The sequence below is a fragment of the Parasteatoda tepidariorum genome, chromosome 7 (assembly GCF_982258835.1).
Source record: "Parasteatoda tepidariorum strain Cologne lab strain chromosome 7, Ptep-v5.0, whole genome shotgun sequence".
NCBI lineage: Eukaryota > Metazoa > Arthropoda > Arachnida > Araneae > Theridiidae > Parasteatoda > Parasteatoda tepidariorum.
In genome coordinates this window covers 10,738,342-10,758,533 of record NC_141761.1, presented here as the reverse complement: position 1 = coordinate 10,758,533, position 20,192 = coordinate 10,738,342, and the positions used below count along the sequence as shown (strand labels likewise).

The 20,192-nt window shown below is 28.7% G+C and overlaps 1 protein-coding gene across 6 annotated transcripts in view; it reads left to right on the top strand.

The window, feature by feature from the left end:
* The window catches only part of MESK2 (misexpression suppressor of KSR 2), a 44,266-nt gene that overhangs the window by 17,084 nt on the left and 6,990 nt on the right, over window positions 1–20,192 (top strand). For 4 of the 6 annotated variants that reach the window (XM_043049411.3, XM_043049414.3, XM_043049413.3 and 1 more), the window contains exons 8-12: window positions 621–724; window positions 2,918–2,983; window positions 7,248–7,347; window positions 11,325–11,409; window positions 18,719–18,772. In XM_043049411.3, the coding sequence (XP_042905345.1) occupies window positions 621–724; window positions 2,918–2,983; window positions 7,248–7,347; window positions 11,325–11,409; window positions 18,719–18,772 (409 nt within the window). Of the gene's footprint in view, window positions 1–620; window positions 725–2,917; window positions 2,984–7,247; window positions 7,348–11,324; window positions 11,410–18,718; window positions 18,812–20,192 lie in introns of all 6 variants that reach the window. The other 2 variants (XM_043049415.3, XM_087167298.1) reach the window with 1 other exon arrangement.

Below are 20,192 nucleotides of genomic sequence, written 5' to 3'. Positions count from 1 at the left end.
GAATTTGTATTGACCAGTCATTACTGGGATCGAATGAACGCTCTTTACTCTGAACCATTGTAGCGAAATATTCTACAACATAAAAATGAACACTAATTTCAATATTGATCGACATCCGAACAAAAAGATATTGTTTGATAGTTGTGAAATGCTCCGACAATTACAAACGCTTCAGAATATCATCAACACAATATTCACAAAATGAATGCTATTGAATGCTGGTCTTTATCACCATTGTGTTATTTGTTTTAAAAAAATTAGCTCTTGGAAAATTTTTCAAGCTTGTTTGTAAAAGAGAGAAACTGTTAATAAAACAATTTCTAGCTTATTTGAAAATATAAAAGTTATTTAATGAAAGAAAATCATTTAGCAGATTCTAATTTAAGTATATTAAACTCGAACTATTTTGAATACTTAAAAGTAGGCAGGTTTAGTAGTTAAAAGCATTATTTGACAAACCCAATAGAAATTTATATATAGAGGCTGCCTTAGCCTAGGTTATATTTATGTTTGCTTTGCCATGAGTATACTTCTGAGTACCCTTAAAAAGCAAGTATCCTTAAAAATGTTTAAATTAAAAAACATTATTGGGAGTTTTAATGTTCATTTGTATATTCTAGCTTTTGGAAGAAAGAAGTCATGATTTAATTTCAATATATCGTCAATACTTCAACACTTCAGTGAATGCCTATAATCTTTCACTCTTTATTGATTCTTTTATCAAGTATGTACATTTTCTTTATTCTTTTATAAACAAAAATTAATAGTTTGATTTCATATTTAAACATACCTTCCAACTGCTATGGAATTTCTGCAGTTTTTAAAAATATTTTTCCTAGTGGTGTTAATGCAAAGTAATGTTTTTAATAAATTAGAATTAAAAGAATTTTTTTTAACTACTATATACAAATAATTGAAACAAAAGTCAAAAAAGAAAAGTTCTGATTAAAGCTTTATAAAAAAATATTTTCATTTTTGAATTTTTTGCTTAAGTTTACTCTAGTAGAAGTCGCAAACTTCAAATGTTAGGGATATGTATTTATGCTAAGCTACATTTCTGCAACAAAGCATTGAGTATAGATGATTTAGTGGTTTAAAATTTTTTTAGTTTAGTAAGAATTGAGTATTTCTCTGGGCTCTGTTTTTTACTGTAAATTATTAGAAGGAATTATGCCTTGCTTATAACATTTCTGCACATGGTCTGAAATTTTTCTGTTTTTAGGAATATCTCTTTATGCAAAATTTTAGTTGTAGGCACAATTTATGGTGACTGACTTAAAGATCACAATCTTGCTATTTTTTATAGTTTTATTTGTTATAATTATAGTTGTCCCACAGTGGACCAATCATAAAGACTTGATTCCCAGTAGAACATCTAAGTCGAGTATCACTGGCTGACAGTCAGTAAGTAGGTGGGTGACCACTTTGATCAGCCTGCGTAGGGGCCCGTGATATCGGTCCTCGTTAGACTGATCTACTGTGAAGGGCTTAGGAATGTTTCCTAGACCAACTCCAAAAAGCCCATTGTGCAGCTCTAGTGTGACGTAAATAAAGTACCTATAATTATAGTTATAAATCCAATATTGTGATATGTATCTTCATGTTTTTAAAATCCAATATCACGATTCTTGTTAGAAGTAAGTTTTTTTCTTGTATTAGTTACTCTAACTGTGTGATATTCTGCATTAGTAGGTAATTTAATTGTAAATGTTAGTTCAAAAAGTTATGTTAAATATGAAACATGTTTGGTATATAAATTGATATTGATTTTTTGCACAGAAAATTTTCAGGGTTTTTTCAATTTGGGACACAATTACCCTTGACCCTGTTATATAGGAAGAGTAAGAGCATTTAAGAAAAATCAGTTTTTGAATGTATTGAAGCATTAGGATTATAAATAAAAGTTAGAAGCAAAATTACCTGCCATTTTTTAACAATGGCCTTTTTTTTTAAAATTTAAAATTCTTAACTATTAAAAAAAAAGCTATTGATATTACATCGGAACCAATGTAATTAGGTTACAAGAACAAAGAACAATGTTTAGGAAAAATATTGATAATGAATATTTTATGTAGAATACTAAACAGTAAGTTACATTTTAAGAGATACGACTACCTTCAGTAAATATGTGCACCTTTTGATTAATAGTCTGAATTGCCTTGTATTTTAAAGTTTGAAAAATTACTTATTAATGTAAAAGTTATGTTGCATATATTCAATCTTTTTTTTTAACTGAAATAAAGTTTTGAAATTTCAGAAGTATGACTAAATTTTAAATATAAAATTATTATTATTTTTGTATAAAACAGAATAAATACAAATAAAAAGCTAAAAAAATATTATATCAAAAAATTTTCACCTACAAAATTACATTTTTGGTTTAAGTAAAATAGTTTTGAAATTTTTTGTTTAAAAAATTTAGAAATTAAATTTATAGTTTTATTAACGTTTATAATAGTAGTTTTTATAGTTTAGTATAGTTTTTTGTCTTTTATATTAAATTTACAAACTCAATGTAAATTAATAAAACCTATTTAAAAACTTTGTTTCAACAAATTTCCAAAATTGTAATAGTTTTAAAAACTGAGTTATTTAACCTTTTCAAAGGTAAATACCCACTAGGTATTTATCCGACCCACATCTGTAACTATATTTAAATAATTTAAACATACTTATATCAGATTATTTTATTGTGTTGTACTTGTTGGCCAAATTTGAATTAAATGTCTGCTTACAGTGTCACATTTCACTACCACTAGGAAAACAATTTATAAAAATGTAAAAGTTGACAGGTGTGATTTTATAAAATTTTGAGTAGAATATTCTCTACAAATCTTCTAATTTCAGATATAAAATTCATTCAGATGTATATAAGCTTCCTGTAAATAATAAATGTTTTTTGTTACTTCTTTTATAGGCGCACAGATCTTGGAATCATTCGTGAAATGGATCCAGTTAAGAAGAAGGCAGCAAAAAATTTTAAGTAATGAATTTTAGTTTACCTACAATTAAGTGTACAGTGTTGTAGTGTGAAGCTGTGGTGTTTAGGGAAAAACTGATAAAAATTCCCTAATTGAAGAAGGCAAATTGGTAGCTCCTTCTAAAAAATAATCAAAATATCGATAGTTTTCTTTAATTCTTTGTTGTCTGTCATAGCTTAAGATCTTTGTTCATTTTTTTTAAAAGTGAAACCTTCGAATCCTATAGAGATACAAACGTGGTTTTAATAATTTCCTCTAAATTTTATTTATTTATTTATTTTTTTAATTTTTAATTTTATCTATGAATGCAGAAAATGTTGGATCCTTTTCTTAAATATGAAACCTTCAAATTTTTTGTTTGAGATCGCCATGTTTCGTAATCTTTGTAACTGCTTTTTTTAATTTGTAATTGAGTAAATTGTTAGCCTTTTATTTATTTATTTCTTTTTTTTCCAAAGTAAAAAAAAAAAAAATTCATTGTGAATTTTTTAAAATTGTGAACGAGTAAAGAGTTAACTAATTTTTAACAGAGTGAAACCTTCTAAACCTTTCATTGATATAGCTGCTATTTTTATAATTTCCTCCAAATCTTTTTTATTTATTTTTTTATCTGTTTTTATCAATGTTTGTTATCTGAATTTTTATCAATGAATTGTATCTCAGACAAATCAGTTATGAAACTGACTTGTCTGAGGAGATATGTGTCTCTAAACATCTTTAAGAATGTTTTCTAGTCAATGAATTTTTAAAAATATATACAGTGAAACCCCGATTTTACGTTTCTCAGGGGACTGGGTAAAAAAAACGTAAAATCCGGGAAAACGTAAAATACGGGAAATACTTAGATAGCAAAAAATCATATAATAATAATGGGAAAATAAAACAAACTAAAGGTAGTAAAGATGACTCTTTCAAAAGATACTATTAAAATCTATATTTTACGAAAAGAATATTAGTATTTAAAGAAAAAAACATACCAGTTCAAGATCACTTTTACAATTTTTGTTAAGAATCATGTAATTTAGGTGCAAAATAGTGCGTAATAGTAGATTGTTTTTTAGACATTGAGTTCAAAGTAAATGCCTCATCTTCCAGGACTGAAATCTTTTGCAAATTTTTTTCCTGGTCTTTGTATGATAGAAAATAGTCTTTCACTATTAGCAAACTTCTCAATGCTGTGTTGAAAGAAGGAACGGGCTGTGCTTCTGTTTCTTCTTGTTCATCTTCATCGGCGGATGAAAAGTCCATAACATCATCCACGGATGGAGCAGTGGTTTTCTCAGCTTCGCATGTTGCTAAGTTTTCTCGGATGTACTCGTCGAAGTCATAGCTAACTGTTTCATTGTCATTCTCCGAGTCTAGTTTTTCTTATCCTGCATCTGCTAACGGTTCATTAGAAGCTACGATTTCGCTTTCTTCAAAACAGTGGGAAATGCACTTTTGTGTAACGCTTCTCCAAGCAGCAGAAATAAAATGCATAGCCTCCAGAACAGTTAACTTTAGTTTGCAGGTGTCATTTAGGTTTCCGCTCTCTAGTTTAGCTACAGCTTTCCGGACAAGTTGCTTTCTGTAAAAAACCTTAAATGATCGAATAATGCCGAGATCACAAGGCTGTAATTTGCTTGTACAGTTTGCAGGAAAAAACTCAACACGCACATTAGATAGCTGCAAATCCGGATGTGCACTGTGTGATCGATGTGATCGATGAACAAAATTATTTTGCGGTTCTGAAATTTCATCTTTTTATTCAGTTTCTGCAAAAAGTCTTCGAAAAGGGCTTTTGTTATCCACGCTTTTTTGTTTGCTTCATAATTTGTTGGGAAACTTCTCATGTTTTTAAAGCATCGTGGTTTGCGTGATTTTCCAACAACGAGTGGAGTCACCTTCTCACTTCCATCAGAATTACAGCATAGTAAAACCGTAAGACGCAATTTTGACATCTTCCCTCCGTGGCAGGAATCTCCCTTAGAAACGTAACTTTTATCCTTCAGAAGGTTAAAGAAAAGTCCGGTCTCGTCCGCATTGAATACGTCCTTTGGCTTGTATCCTTTGGTCAAATTTGGTAAATTTTTCTTACATTCTTTTATTGTAGCTTCATCCACGCTTGATGATTCTCCGGAGAGCGATCTATACACAAGATTATGTCTTTTTTTCATCCGATCAATCCAGCCATTGGAAGCTGTAAAGTCTTTTAAACCAAGTATATCGGCGATTTCTAGAGCTTTTTCTCTTAATATGGTGCCATTTACAGGTACATTAGCGTCACGGGCCTCTTTAAACCATTTTACTAAAATCCCTTCCATCTTGTCGTACGGGGATTTTTTATTGTTCTCCGTTTCTTGGCATTTTTTTCACCGACTTTTTCAAAGTTTTTATCAATGCATTCTTTTTTTCTGTAGTATGGATTGCAGGGTTGTTACGGGAATTCCTTGCAATTGAGCGAATGCTACTTTTGTTCCATGAAATTCATTAAACTGCTTAACAATTTCGGCTTTCTCAGCAACAGAAAAGTTTTTGCATTTTTTGCTCACCATTTTCGTACGAAAGGTTTTGAAATGCGACCACCTTGTGCTAAACAACAACAGAGTCTGAAAAGCTGTAGAAACGTAAAAATCCCCTTTGCTTTCCAAGGAAGAAAATAAGTCACTACATCTGATTGGTAACTGGAGTGTCTCTTCTCCTATCTGTCTCATTCCTGCACCAATGAAATGTGTTGTTTCTGTACTTTGTTTCTTCGCCCGCTGCCTTGTCCGAGACAGGCAGCAGGTGTTCAACAAAGGAAGGGGGAGAGAGGACTAAAGTTCTAGAAAACAGTAGTCTGGAATGCGTTTCTACTTTCATAGATTTACTTTCAACAACGTGGATGAGCTTTAAAAAAGCAAACATAGAAAAAATATTGCTTATTAAAACATTTTTTTATTTTTTTTTCTTTCTACAAAAAACGTAAAATGCGGGAAATTCCGTAAATTAAAAACTTACAATCCGGGTAAAATTAACATTGGAGGTATACAGAAAAACTGGGTCCTGATGAAAAAAACGTAAAATGCGGGAAAAACGTAAATTCGGGGGACGTAAAATCGAGGTTTCACTGTATATATTTTAGTGTACTTACAAGGAAACACTTTATGGTATTTGGGGAAACAATGCACAATCTAGGGAATATTTGATCAAAATTCCCTAATTACTGCTAAGAAACTGACTTGCCTGTGAAGAAATGTGTCCCTAAACATCATTAAGATTGTTTCCTAGTCAATGGATTTTTTAAAAAAAAAAGTATTTGTAATGTTTTCAGGAGTTTGTCCAGGGCAGATTTACTACCGTTTAGTGGTATGTTCACAAATTCAACTTTAGGAAAAATGGTAGTTTCACAAAATACTTTTTAGAAAGCATGCTCTAAAATTCTCCTCCCTGCCTCTTAAAATTTTGCTCTTGTATTCCCGTAAGAGGCAATAAATCCGAGGTTAATTCCGCTTATACGAATAGGTAGCACATGCTCGGTCAGAGAGTGCGGTGTAGTAGCCTAACCGGCTGCTTATGTAATATTATAGCCAGGATTTTTTCACAGAGATTTTTAAATTAAAAGCAGAGGCGTTCTCTCTGTACATTGTACAGGAAGTTGAAATTCGAACATTAAATATTTAAACATTGTTCTAAAGTTATTTAAACAGATCTTTATTTTTTTAATAAAAATTTTTTTTTTCTGTGAAACTTTTTTCAAATATGACCACTTGAAAAATGTTCTCATTATGAAAATAACTTTTAGCACAAGTACTGTTAAATGCATGTTTTTTTTTAAAAAAAAATTCAAATTGAAATTTAACATAGGACAGTGATTTTTATGGATTTTTCAATTTGGATAAAATTTTTAACCCAAACTTTTACAATAGCAAAATTATTTTTGAATATATGGGGGAAAATATATGAAAACTTACCATATTTTTGTAATCTTTTTTTAATATAATTTTGATTTTAACAAATTATGTCTAAAATTTTCACAAAGTAGGTACCTCTCATAAAAACATTGGTACATATCCTTTGGTATTTTAGTTCACCTACAAGGAAACACTTTGGAGAATGCTATTTGGAGAAACAATTCACTATCCAGGGAAAATTTCATAAAACTTCTCCCATTAGTGCCAGAAAACTGATTTGTTTGAAAAGATATTTGTCCTTAAATATCAATTATAATGTTTTACTGTTAATTTATTATTTTTTAAATAATAGTAAGAAAAACAGTTATATTTAACGAAAATATTTTTTTTATAGATGCCACGTCTTACTACTTGCTGGTGATTTATCTCCTCACCTTGAAGACTCTGTAACTATGAACAGCCGACTTGATCCAACTAATTCAACTTGGATGAAGGTTTATTTTAAATGTTCTTTTAATCACAATTTCTTATATTTTATTTATTTTATAACTATCGTTGAACAGCGCACCCAATCTTTTTTGTTTACGACTACTCATGTTCAACTTTGTAGCCTTGTGATTTTGAACGCAATCCAGAAAACCTCCTGGATTAAGTATTGGGAAAAATTTTGCCTTCGTGGAGGACTTTTGATGGAACTAACCCTCATTTGCGTAACATGGAGAGGAAAACCTCTCTATGTTACCTGATGGCAAGAGGATACTACTGAGGATATTTTACATCAACAATGTTGTCAGTGAGTGTCAGATACGGAATTTGTATTGACCAGCCATTGCTGGGATTCAAAGCTAGTTTACCTCGCTCTATCCCCTGAGCCACATCGGCTCAATTTCTTATATTGTAATAAATTCCTTTTTTTCCTAAGTATAATTTTTTGAAGGTCGATACGAATTCCACATCCGGCTTGCGCCAACCACACAGCCGACGTTAAATATCCTCAGTGGTTGACGGATCATGGGTTAGAGATACCTTCTTGTCAGGCTGACAGTGAGAGGTTCTCGGGATCTTCCTCTCCATTTAACGCAAATATGTGTTAGTTCCATCAACACGTTCTCCACAAAGGCAAAATGTCTCCCAATACTAAATCCAAGTGTTCTCTTGTCTTCTGGATAGGATTCAAAATTACAAGGCTATGTGGTTGAACATTAGTAATACTAAACCCAAAATTTGGGTCGGATGTTCAACAACGGTTATAAAATATAAAATAAAAAGTAGTAATATGCACTCTCTCTCTTTCAACTCTTTACAAGGCCCTGTAAAGTGTACTTCCCACCAACTTCTTTAATTTTGTTCAACGGAAAACTATTTCCCCACCTATGATTTTACTGTTATCAACTGATAACTTAAGAATAAAAGAAAAAGGAAAATTCGATTAAGGGCTCTGTTTGCATAAATCTGGCTAACAGTAAATGTTTTATTGGGTCAGAAAGAGGAGCTATTTTCTCTTGTGTGTTATGCATCCTTCAATTGATCATTTTTTGTCAAATTAATTGTAATTATAAACATCACATTTATATATTTAATTACTTAGAAGTGTAGAAATAGTAGTGTTTGGTTGCAGTATGTAAAATTTATAAAATATAACCCACCTACTCACTAAAAAGACGAAGAAAAAAAATAACGGTCTTATGAATCAACTGAATATTAAGTAATTAGTTAATTGAATTGCTTTCATAAATCATTCCATAAATTTTTTACGTGCAATTATTTGAAAAAAGGGACCCTATATTTGCAAGTAAAAAATCATATTTCAACCTCCATGTTTTCTTTCATACCAAGCCAGAAAAGGAGTACTTCATGGCAAGGCAAAGGCTATTGTGAACACTTGATTAAGTATAGAATTTTTTGTTATTTTTCGCTAAGAAAATTATAATTAAAAAATATAGAAGTACATTATACAACTTCACATACACAAAGCCCATTTTCTGACAACTTCAAGAAAGATTTTTAAAAATAATTTCTTCTTAAATAATAGTGATGTTCAACATCTGCAACAAAATTTAGTATAGGTTTTTTGGCATAATATCAACAATTCAAAGAAAAATTTTGATTAAAACTATGACTTACGAAAAATGTGTTTAATTGTGTTTAAGCATCATCTACATTGCTTCCTTTATAAAAGATTCCTTCCTTTATATGCTTTTTATTTTTTTGCCATGATACAGAAAAAAAATGGAAGAAACTAAAATTGAACAATATATAATATAGAAGTGGCTTAAATTTAAACAAGCTAAATTTAATAGTAACCAGTAAGTTAAAAGTTTTTCACATATACTTTTTTTTTGTTGAAAAAAATACGATTTTGTTTTGTTTGTTTATACATTTGTTTTCATATAGTTAATTTAGTTTTATGTGAAATTTTAAGATCTTTATGTCATATGTTATGAATATATTATAAAACTTAGTATACTATTTATGAGTGTGAATTCAATGTGCAGTTAGTAGTAGTGTATCTGTTAAGTATGTGATTTGTTTTATGAAATAGTATTAATTTTTAAAAATTAATTGTGATATTTGATAATTCTTTTAATAATTATGAAGCACTCATTTACATAAAATATTAAAAAACTACAATTATTTTTATTTCTTAAGAAAATTATTTAATTAATTTTGTTTTCCAATCTTCTCACTTATTTTAATGAACCTATTTTAGGCCCAGCATTGAAATTTTATAAAATGTGGTATTATTTTCATTGAAATATACTTGCAATACATTCATTAAGAATATATTTTATATGAGAAATAAAATGCTGCGTATAGGCACTATTCACCAAATTAATGAGCAAACCATTTAGTTGAACGCTTGTTTTTTTTATGAAATTTGTTTTATTATTTTTTTTATTTACTGACTTGCAACTTTAATCCATCATAAAAACATGTGACAGATCTCAAAAGGAATAATTATACATTTTCAAAAGATTTCATTTGCCAATAACCGTTTTAAGTTAAAAAAACTTTAATAGTTTAAAATTTCTCAACAGAATGTGTTCATTCAAATTCAATTAATAATAATTTATGGATGTCTTCAGAACATTTAACAACAGCAGAAAAATAAAATTAGTGAGAAATATACGTCACAGTGTTGATAAAAAAATATTTAATGAAATGGTGCAAAATAATATTTATTGAAATGGTGCTTTTACGCACCTTTGGCCGAAAATGGGTTAGAATGCTAATTCGAATGCTAATTAATTAATTAATGCAGACGATATTTTAAGTTACGAAATTAGACCCAAAAACATACTTTATAGTTCCTGTGAAATCGAATTTTAAAAAAGGCAGCTATTTAAAATTCAAATTCTCACTATCAATTTTTCCGAGCATCAGTCGTAGATCTTATTAACCCTCGGCCATGGAGGCGTTGATCACTTAAATCACATTGACAGGCTTGCAAGGATTTGGGCTAATCAGATTCGAAAAATTTTCTGTGTAAGAACTTTGTTTCTTTACGTTAAAAGTAGTTGGCAGGTATCGCTACAAACTACTATTTTTTTGTGTCACACTATTCACTACACTACTTTTTTTTTTAAAAAAAGTAGCGCACTACAATACAAACTACATAAAAAAAGCAACTACAGTAGGTTTGCTACTTGTAGCGCATTACTTCTGATCACTGTGTCCATGGGTGCCGCTCTAAAAAAATTTCAATTTTGAACTTATTTTTTGACCAATTAATATGATCTAGCTTTGTTTACCGGAATTGTTAGAAATTTACAGTTCACTGACTCCAAAATGTATTAAAAATGTATATATATATCTTTCCATAATAATGGCACATATATTATATGAGTGATTTGATTATTCTTTTTTTATTTTATTAATTTATTTTTTCACAGCAAACAAAGTAAAAATAATAGTTAACCTTTTTGTACTAATCACTGGATAATAAACCATTAATTTTTTTCATGAAGCTCTTCATGTATCTACTCTTTTTTGCTGCATTCTTTATTTCTTGTCCTATCTCTATAAATTTTTTTTTTAAATCTTAAATTTGTTCAGCATTTCAAAATGTTAGGAGAAAATGAAAACTCATACAAATTTAGATACAATAATAGAACAAATTTTGCTTAAGCAAGCATGCACTGGAGTTCAATCAATCAAATTCTTTCATTTGCAGTGCGACATCATTACTAGATCACTTTGCAAAAATTATGAAAAATGACAATGTTTTCATTAAAATGTTATATTTGTATAAAATTAAATAGAAAATGTTTGTATAAAAGTAACATTTTAAAGGAAAAAGGACATTTTAATTTAAAGAACAAATGAAAAAGAGATTAATTGATGAAATTTAGTCTCATGATTTTTTCTCAAGACTGATTTCAGTCCCCAGGACTGAAGATTGGCACCCATTCTTGTGTGTAACTCTTCTCTGTCTCAATAAGGAGAAATAGAAATTTTTTTTTTTTTTTAGCTTTCAGGGTGTGGAATGGTGCTTGAGGAGGAACCAGCTAAGGTTAGCGAAGTTTTTAGATATTTCCTACAAGGACTTGGTTATGGTAAGATTTACCATTCTTTATTATTCAGTACTTGGATAAACTACATTTTTTTGTTGTTAGCTGCCAGTTTGTCACAGGGTTGTTAGGTTTTTGACATGGTACAGTTTTACCTAGTTTTAACTATGGTTTTAACTGTCATGTCAAAAACTTGTTAAGGTATCCAAGCACCTTTGCCAACTTTAAAAAAAAAAGAAAGAAAAAAGAACACAATAATTGAATTGTAGAACTGTATTTGTGATTGTACTGTTCTTTTTATTTTTTGATAGTAAAACATAGTAAATAATGCCATTATTTTAAACCTATCATTTTTAAGCAAATTTTTTTAAAATTAAGTTATGAAACAAAATTCTGCCATTATGCTTATAATTACTGTGTCTTAAATAAGCCGTGTAGTATTTTTAAAAAGTGCTTATTTTTGATTTATGTTTTACAAAAGCCCTTAAAGGTGCTTTTTTTTTTATTCGGGGTTAGTAAAAAGTGCTTAATTTTCTATCTTTTAAAAAGAGATTTTTTCTTTGCCGTGTTGACTGTTATGAAACAAAATGAATTAAAATTTGATAGTAAAACATAGTAAATAATGCCATTATTTTAAACCTATCATTTTTAAGCAAATTTTTTTAAAATTAAGTTATGAAACAAAATTCTGCCATTATGCTTATAATTACTGTGTCTTAAATAAGACGTGTAGTATTTTTAAAAAGTGCTTATTTTTGATTTATGTTTTACAAAAGCCCTTAAAGGTGCTTTTTTTTTTATTCGGGGTTAGTAAAAAGTGCTTAATTTTCTATCTTTTATAAAGAGATTTTTTCTTTGCTGTGTTGACTGTTCTAAATTACAAAAAATGTATGATTTTCGTAATTTCCTCTGAATTATTTATCAGAAACTAGTTATTTTATTATAATAATGTAAAGTTTCTGAAAATGTTTCTAAATTTGATTGATTTTATGTTTATAAATTAAGAACTTTTTACGATAGAATGAAATAATTTTTATTACTACACAGATCCTAAGTCTGATTTTTTGGAAAGTGATTAAAATATTTTTTGAGTGCTTAAAAGGTATTTAAAAGGTACTTATTTTTTGTTGAAAATCTGGCTACGCAACCTGTTAAAAATAGACAAAAAATAAAGCTTTAAATTAGAGAAACTATTAGTTATCGCATTCTTATTGGCATAATATTAGAATTTTAAAAAAAGTACAGTTCTTATTACTCAAAAACTGTTCAAACTAACAAAACAAACAAATTACTCACTTAGGAAAATGATTTTAGTCTATCTTTGAAAGAATGTTATAAGAAAGGCACACGAAAAATTTCGAGACTTGAGGAGAAAAACTTTTTTATGAAAATCACAACCCAAAATTTGCAAAAATTCAAATCGTCAAAATATGTAAAGTAAAAACTTGTATTAAAAAACAACTTTAATGCAATAAATATGCATGTAAACCCAATCATTGATATTTCATTTATGCTATCCATGTTATAAAATTACGCTATCCAAATATGTTATCTATGTTATAAAAACATTATTTTCTTCTTTCTTACTTTATATTAACTCAAATAAAAATACATTTTTCAAATAAAAAAAAGGTGTTTTTATGAAAGAGATAATTATGTGAAATAAAAAATTAAAATATTTTTGTATCTTCAAATTTCGCTAATGCTCTTAAGTTTTTGCAATCAATGCACATCTTCTCTGTTATGCTAGATTTGTATGAAACACATTTCTTGTGTTTCATGCCTTGCTGTCCTATCGCATAATCCAATCTAATGATCAGATTTTCAAGTGCTAACTGTTAACATGTAATTTCAATTACTTCAGGAATTGACCTTAAATATTTTTTTTATTAATTTGTGCAGATGATTCTTAATCATAAATCATGTAAAAAAGCTTTTTTTTTTAACACTGAACATACCAACACTTAATATGTACCTATTTCTACCATAGCAGGTCAAATAACCGGACTTTATGTTTCTTGATTGAATGTTTGAACATACCAACACTTAATATGTACCTATTTCTACCATAGCAGGTCAAATAACCGGACTTTATGTTTCTTGATTGAATGTTTGAACATACCAATACTTAATATGTACCTATTTCTACCATAGCAGGTCAAATAACCGGACTTTATGTTTCTTGATTGAATGTTTGAACATACCAACACTTAATATGTACCTATTTCTACCATAGCAGGTCAAATAACCGGACTTTATGTTTCTTGATTGAATGTTTGAACATACCAACACTTAATATGTACCTATTTCTACCATAGCAGGTCAAATAACCGGACTTTATGTTTCTTGATTGAATGTTTGAACATACCAACACTTAATATGTACCTATTTCTACCATAGCAGGTCAAATAACTGGACTTTATGTTTCTTGATTGAATGTTTGAACATACCAACACTTAATATGTACCTATTTCTACCATAGCAGGTCAAATAACCGGACTTTATGTTTCTTGATTGAATGTTTGAACATACCAACACTTAATATGTACCTATTTCTACCATAGCAGGTCAAATAACTGGACTTTATGTTTCTTGATTGAATGTTTGAACATACCAACACTTAATATGTACCTATTTCTACCATAGCAGGTCAAATAACCGGACTTTATGTTTCTTGATTGAATGTTTGAACATACCAACACTTAATATGTACCTATTTCTACCATAGCAGGTCAAATAACCGGACTTTATGTTTCTTGATTGAATGTTTGAACATACCAACACTTAATATGTACCTATTTCTACCATAGCAGGTCAAATAACCGGACTTTATGTTTCTTGATTGAATGTTTGAACATACCAACACTTAATATGTACCTATTTCTACCATAGCAGGTCAAATAACCGGACTTTATGTTTCTTGATTGAATGTTTGAACATACCAACACTTAATATGTACCTATTTCTACCATAGCAGGTCAAATAACTGGACTTTATGTTTCTTGATTGAATGTTTGAACATACCAACACTTAATATGTACCTATTTCTACCATAGCAGGTCAAATAACCGGACTTTATGTTTCTTGATTGAATGTTTGAACATACCAACACTTAATATGTACCTATTTCTACCATAGCAGGTCAAATAACCGGACTTTATGTTTCTTGATTGAATGTTTGAACATACCAATACTTAATATGTACCTATTTCTACCATAGCAGGTCAAATAACCGGACTTTATGTTTCTTGATTGAATGTTTGAACATACCAACACTTAATATGTACCTATTTCTACCATAGCAGGTCAAATAACCGGACTTTATGTTTCTTGATTGAATGTTTGAACATACCAACACTTAATATGTACCTATTTCTACCATAGCAGGTCAAATAACCGGACTTTATGTTTCTTGATTGAATGTTTGAACATACCAACACTTAATATGTACCTATTTCTACCATAGCAGGTCAAATAACTGGACTTTATGTTTCTTGATTGAATGTTTGAACATACCAACACTTAATATGTACCTATTTCTACCATAGCAGGTCAAATAACCGGACTTTATGTTTCTTGATTGAATGTTTGAACATACCAACACTTAATATGTACCTATTTCTACCATAGCAGGTCAAATAACCGGACTTTATGTTTCTTGATTGAATGTTTGAACATACCAATACTTAATATGTACCTATTTCTACCATAGCAGGTCAAATAACCGGACTTTATGTTTCTTGATTGAATGTTTGAACATACCAACACTTAATATGTACCTATTTCTACCATAGCAGGTCAAATAACCGGACTTTATGTTTCTTGATTGAATGTTTGAACATACCAACACTTAATATGTACCTATTTCTACCATAGCAGGTCAAATAACCGGACTTTATGTTTCTTGATTGAATGTTTGAACATACCAACACTTAATATGTACCTATTTCTACCATAGCAGGTCAAATAACTGGACTTTATGTTTCTTGATTGAATGTTTGAACATACCAACACTTAATATGTACCTATTTCTACCATAGCAGGTCAAATAACCGGACTTTATGTTTCTTGATTGAATGTTTGAAATATAGATGTTAAGAAGGAAATAAACTAAAAAAAAAAACGTATTGTAATTAAACAAAATTGCATATTGTCAATTTTTATGTATTACAAACACAAAGAGTAAGAAACTGATCCGATAACTTTATAAAGCAATAAATTGTTCTACTGGACATTCTCTACCAGATTGTGGTAGAAATAGGTATACGACAAGTATTATTCGAAATAAACAAAATACAAAAAAACATATATATATATATTAATAATAGAATATTTAGTGTATATAATTGTTCGAAAAAGTCATGAAGTCAAATGTGCAAAAAGGATAAGATTATAAGCTCATTTTCGATGCAAAAGTTCTTAAATGGTCATTTGACCAGTTATGGTATGTTTAGTGTTAAAGGAACATGTTTTCTTTATGATTTGTATTCTTGACTTTCAAAATATTTAGTGTGGATGCAATATTGAAAATATGATCCCTATAGTTCAGTCAAGAGACCAGACAAAACTGTATCCCTTATTGTTAATTTCAAGTTTTGTGTATTTCCTTATATTTACAAACTAATTTAGGAAAATAATTTATTAGTTTTTTTTGCATTTATTTGTAATACTCAAAACACCGAAGATAATTTCACAGAAAAAATAATTTTAATCATTTGCTTATTTAATAAGGATAATTTTTTTATTTATTACTATTATTATTATTTTATTTTATTAGATTTTAACTTTACACTGCTTTATACTTTGTAGCTTTAAATTACACTGAACTAAACTCAATGGCGCGACAGCCCATAGTGGGCCAAGGCCTTCTGTGCCCATCTTAGTTTTCTTGACCTTTTGCTCTGGGGTGCAAGAAAAGATGTTCCGGTCAGGTGGTCAACTGACCGGAGAAAATCATAAACTCATGAGAAATGATTGAATAGTTCTTTAGTTTTTGAGAATTAAAATTTTAAAATATTACTTTTTGAACTTGAATTGTTCAGAAATGTTTTGTATTATTTCAAACAAAGTTTGAGTTTTGTCACTTAGAATGAAATTGTTTAAAGTAGTATAAAAAATTTGTATAACACACTATGCAACAGCATATAAAATTAATATTAATGATTAAAAACTACTTTTCTTTTGTATTTTTTTTCTTTAAAAAAATTAGAGGTTTATAATATTGTACTAAATAATTTTGATTTGTGCTTAAACAGTTCCTGATATTTTGAAAAGTTAACACTAAGGGGTTCAAACTTTACACCTTTATCCTGATATATATCCTATTTTTCTCAGGTCTTTATTATTCAAAAATTTACAAGAATTACCCCATATTTTGAAGATAGAAAATCTGTCATAAAAAAAGATATATATATATATTAAAAATTATTCTTGAAAATTTTCCCCCTTCATATAAATTCACTTTAAATTTGCACCTCGCTTTATAGATTTTGTTTCATGTTTTGTTCTGTTTTTTCTTTACATTTTATTTTCTGTTTTTACATGATATATACTACTTAATGTATTCTATTCTATTTTATTTCAAAAATTTTTTTTTTTTTTTTAGTTCACCTCACACTATTGTATTGATATATTTTGCTTTGGCTATATTGATACAATACTAAAAATCACTCCTTCTTGCGGATGTAATCGCAGGGGTCTGTCTAGGTTTTTATGAGAGGTAACAATTTTGTGAAAATTTAGACATAATTTGTGATAATTAAAAATTATTTCATTAAATCAACTCGAAAATGTGGATTTATAGTTTCTTACGGGATACAAAAATAAAATTTTAAGAGAAAGTTTTTTGTGAAACTACCCTTTTTCCTAAAGTTAAATTTGTGAAGGTACCTCTAAACGATAGTAAATTTGGCCTGTACAGACCCCTGAATCTTATGAGCTGATGAAAAGATTATATATTTTTTTTCCGGATTTTTATTAATATATTTTTTTGGTGGATTTTTATTAATTTTTTTATTTTTAATTATTCTTTTTTCTTCTCTTTTTTCATTATTCTGTAATTTTATTTTGAACTTATTTTATGAGTTTTATATACTTGCAACTTAAGCCCAGTAAATAAAACTTATTGTTCTTAATTTTCTTTGTTTTTTTCTTCTTGTCCTTTCTGTATTTATTATTGTGCTCTCTCTCTCTATCTCTGTTTTTATATATATATATATATATATATATATATATATATATATATATATATATATATATATATATATATATATATATATATATATATATATATATATATATATACAGAGCATTATATTTCTGTTGCCTATGCATTCTGATATTTGCATATATATATTATTAAATTCCTTAAACTGGGTAAGTTTAACAAAACAGTAAGTAAGTTAACAAATAAGTAACAGTAAGTTAACAAAATCCCTATTGAAATGGAATATTTGCACAGTTGCGTGCTTGAATAGTTAAATAAGTATTACAAATACACAATGAAGCAAGCATCATTTATAAAAATCAGTTTAAAACTTTTTTGTTGTTGTTTTTCTTAAATGTTGAGTTTAGTTTTATTCAGAACTACTTTTTTAAATTAATTAAAAAAATCTTTTAATTATCTTTGATGAATTATATGCCTATTAATATTCAAAATTATGACTGAGCATAATAAATAACATTTCAAATTCATTTAATGTCAATTATAACTCTAAAATATTCCAGACCTTTTAAAGATATAAGTTTAATTAAGTTTTTGTATTTTGATGTCCAACATGTCCTTAAAATTCCCTGTATGTCAAATATTTAATGTATGCAAGAATTATTATGAAATTGATATTATTTCATTAACTCCTTCATATTGGCAGCTATGTATTTACACATACAGTCGAACCACGTTAGCGTGAAATCAAAGGGACTAACATAATTATTTCATGTTTACCGAATTTTGTTTCATTCGATACATCATGAAAACAATTTTTGCTTATTATTCGTACATGTTATGTACTACATTAATGTATGCAAACAATATTATTATGAACCGAACAAATTAAAATAAGCTTATAAGTTTTAACTACTTTGTTAAACTACTTTATTTATTTGTCCATGTGCTACTTCTAACTAAGGAAGAGAATAGAATGAATGATTGGGATTTTATTTACACGCTTATTATCTGTTCCTCTCATGTTAACCAATAATCCAACATGTGTTTCGTGTAAAGCAATATTTCACGTTAAGCTGTTTCGGGTTAATGATATTCGACTGTATATATATATTATATCAGTGTAATGCAATGAAAATTTATATTCGGTATATTTTTGCCAAAAATTTGAAATCTGTTTCTTAATTTCAGCACTGAATCAGTATCGGCGCAAATCTTCAGCTGCTTCATCTCTCAGTTGCGAAGGTAATATTACGAACGCCTGTTGAAAAATTTCCTTCATTTGTAAGTCTTCAGCTATTTTAATAGTCAAAAATAGTTAAGTAGTAGCTTAGTGTAGAATTTATGTAAATGACCTCAATTTTAAATGCATTTTTATCACTTAAGAAATCTACAAAATAATAATATGTGGACAAGTGTCAAGTTATGTAACATATTTAGAAATTGTTTTTGTAATGATGAGGAAAGTCAAAGAGAGTTTTAGCATAGATGATAAAGAAAGTATCTTGTCATATGACTAGCTCAAAGTAAATATTATTTTTGTCTTAAATTAGTATTATGTTTAACTTCTTAAATCCAGGTAGCTCGTACCTAAAACCTAAAAAAAAACCTTAAAAAGAAAAGAAAAAACACATTTTAACTCCTAAAAAAGAAAAAGATGTATCTAAATTAAATCTAAACTTGTAGAAGTTTAAACTTGTCTAGTCTAAACTTGTTGTGTGTCTTCTGAGCCGGGCTCGGTGAGATTATTGCACTCACATGTGCAACTCTACTGCTTTTTGCAAGATATTCTCAATTTCAGGCTTCATTTTCCACCCTCTCATATCGAACCGACAAATCTCTCCATCATTTTATAATGGCTAATATAATCGAGAAAAGAGTTCTTTGTCAGAAATTTAAAAATATTTTTTGAGAGCGTAAAAAGTTCTTAAAAGGTTCTTAATTTTTGTTGAAAGATTTATCTACGTACTCTGCTCTAAAAACCTTAAAAAAAAAACAAGAAACATTCCAACTCCTGAAGATTTAGCTACGTACTCTGCTCTAAAAACCTAAAAAAAAAAAAAATCAAAAAACAAGAAGCATTCCAACTCCTGAAGAGAAAAAATTGATATTTAAAATGTAAACTTGTTGAAATTTTCACGCCACATTACTATCATATCAAACCATACGATTTAAAACTATAAGGAGATCCTTAGCAATAACTGAAAAAAATAATGAATTCAAGTTTTTAGTGAAATTGTTTCAAATTCAATGTGCATTAGAGTAACTTCTGAAATGGGCAGTGGTATTAAAAGTCCAGAGTTTAAAAGTTGGTAAAAATTACTACCAAATCCGCTCATCTGCGTGATTAGGTAATCGAATCTGCAACACAAAATTCGTGTATTGTAATAATTTTTTTCCCACTGCCCACCCATGTATTAACATTTCATTTATCAGGTATCAAAAGTGCAGATGTGTTAATCACTCTTTCAGGAGGCACTATGTTAAATGGGCCAATGTTACCCTCATAATTAAAAGGGCAGATAACAGGGCCTCCGGGCACAAAAATGTTTTGGGCCCTTATAACATGTTATACTATTTAAAATGAAAAAATTTTTTCTCTCGCATAAAGTATAGCATTTTTAAGATATGCAATAATTTTAGCAAATTTGAACACATTTTTATT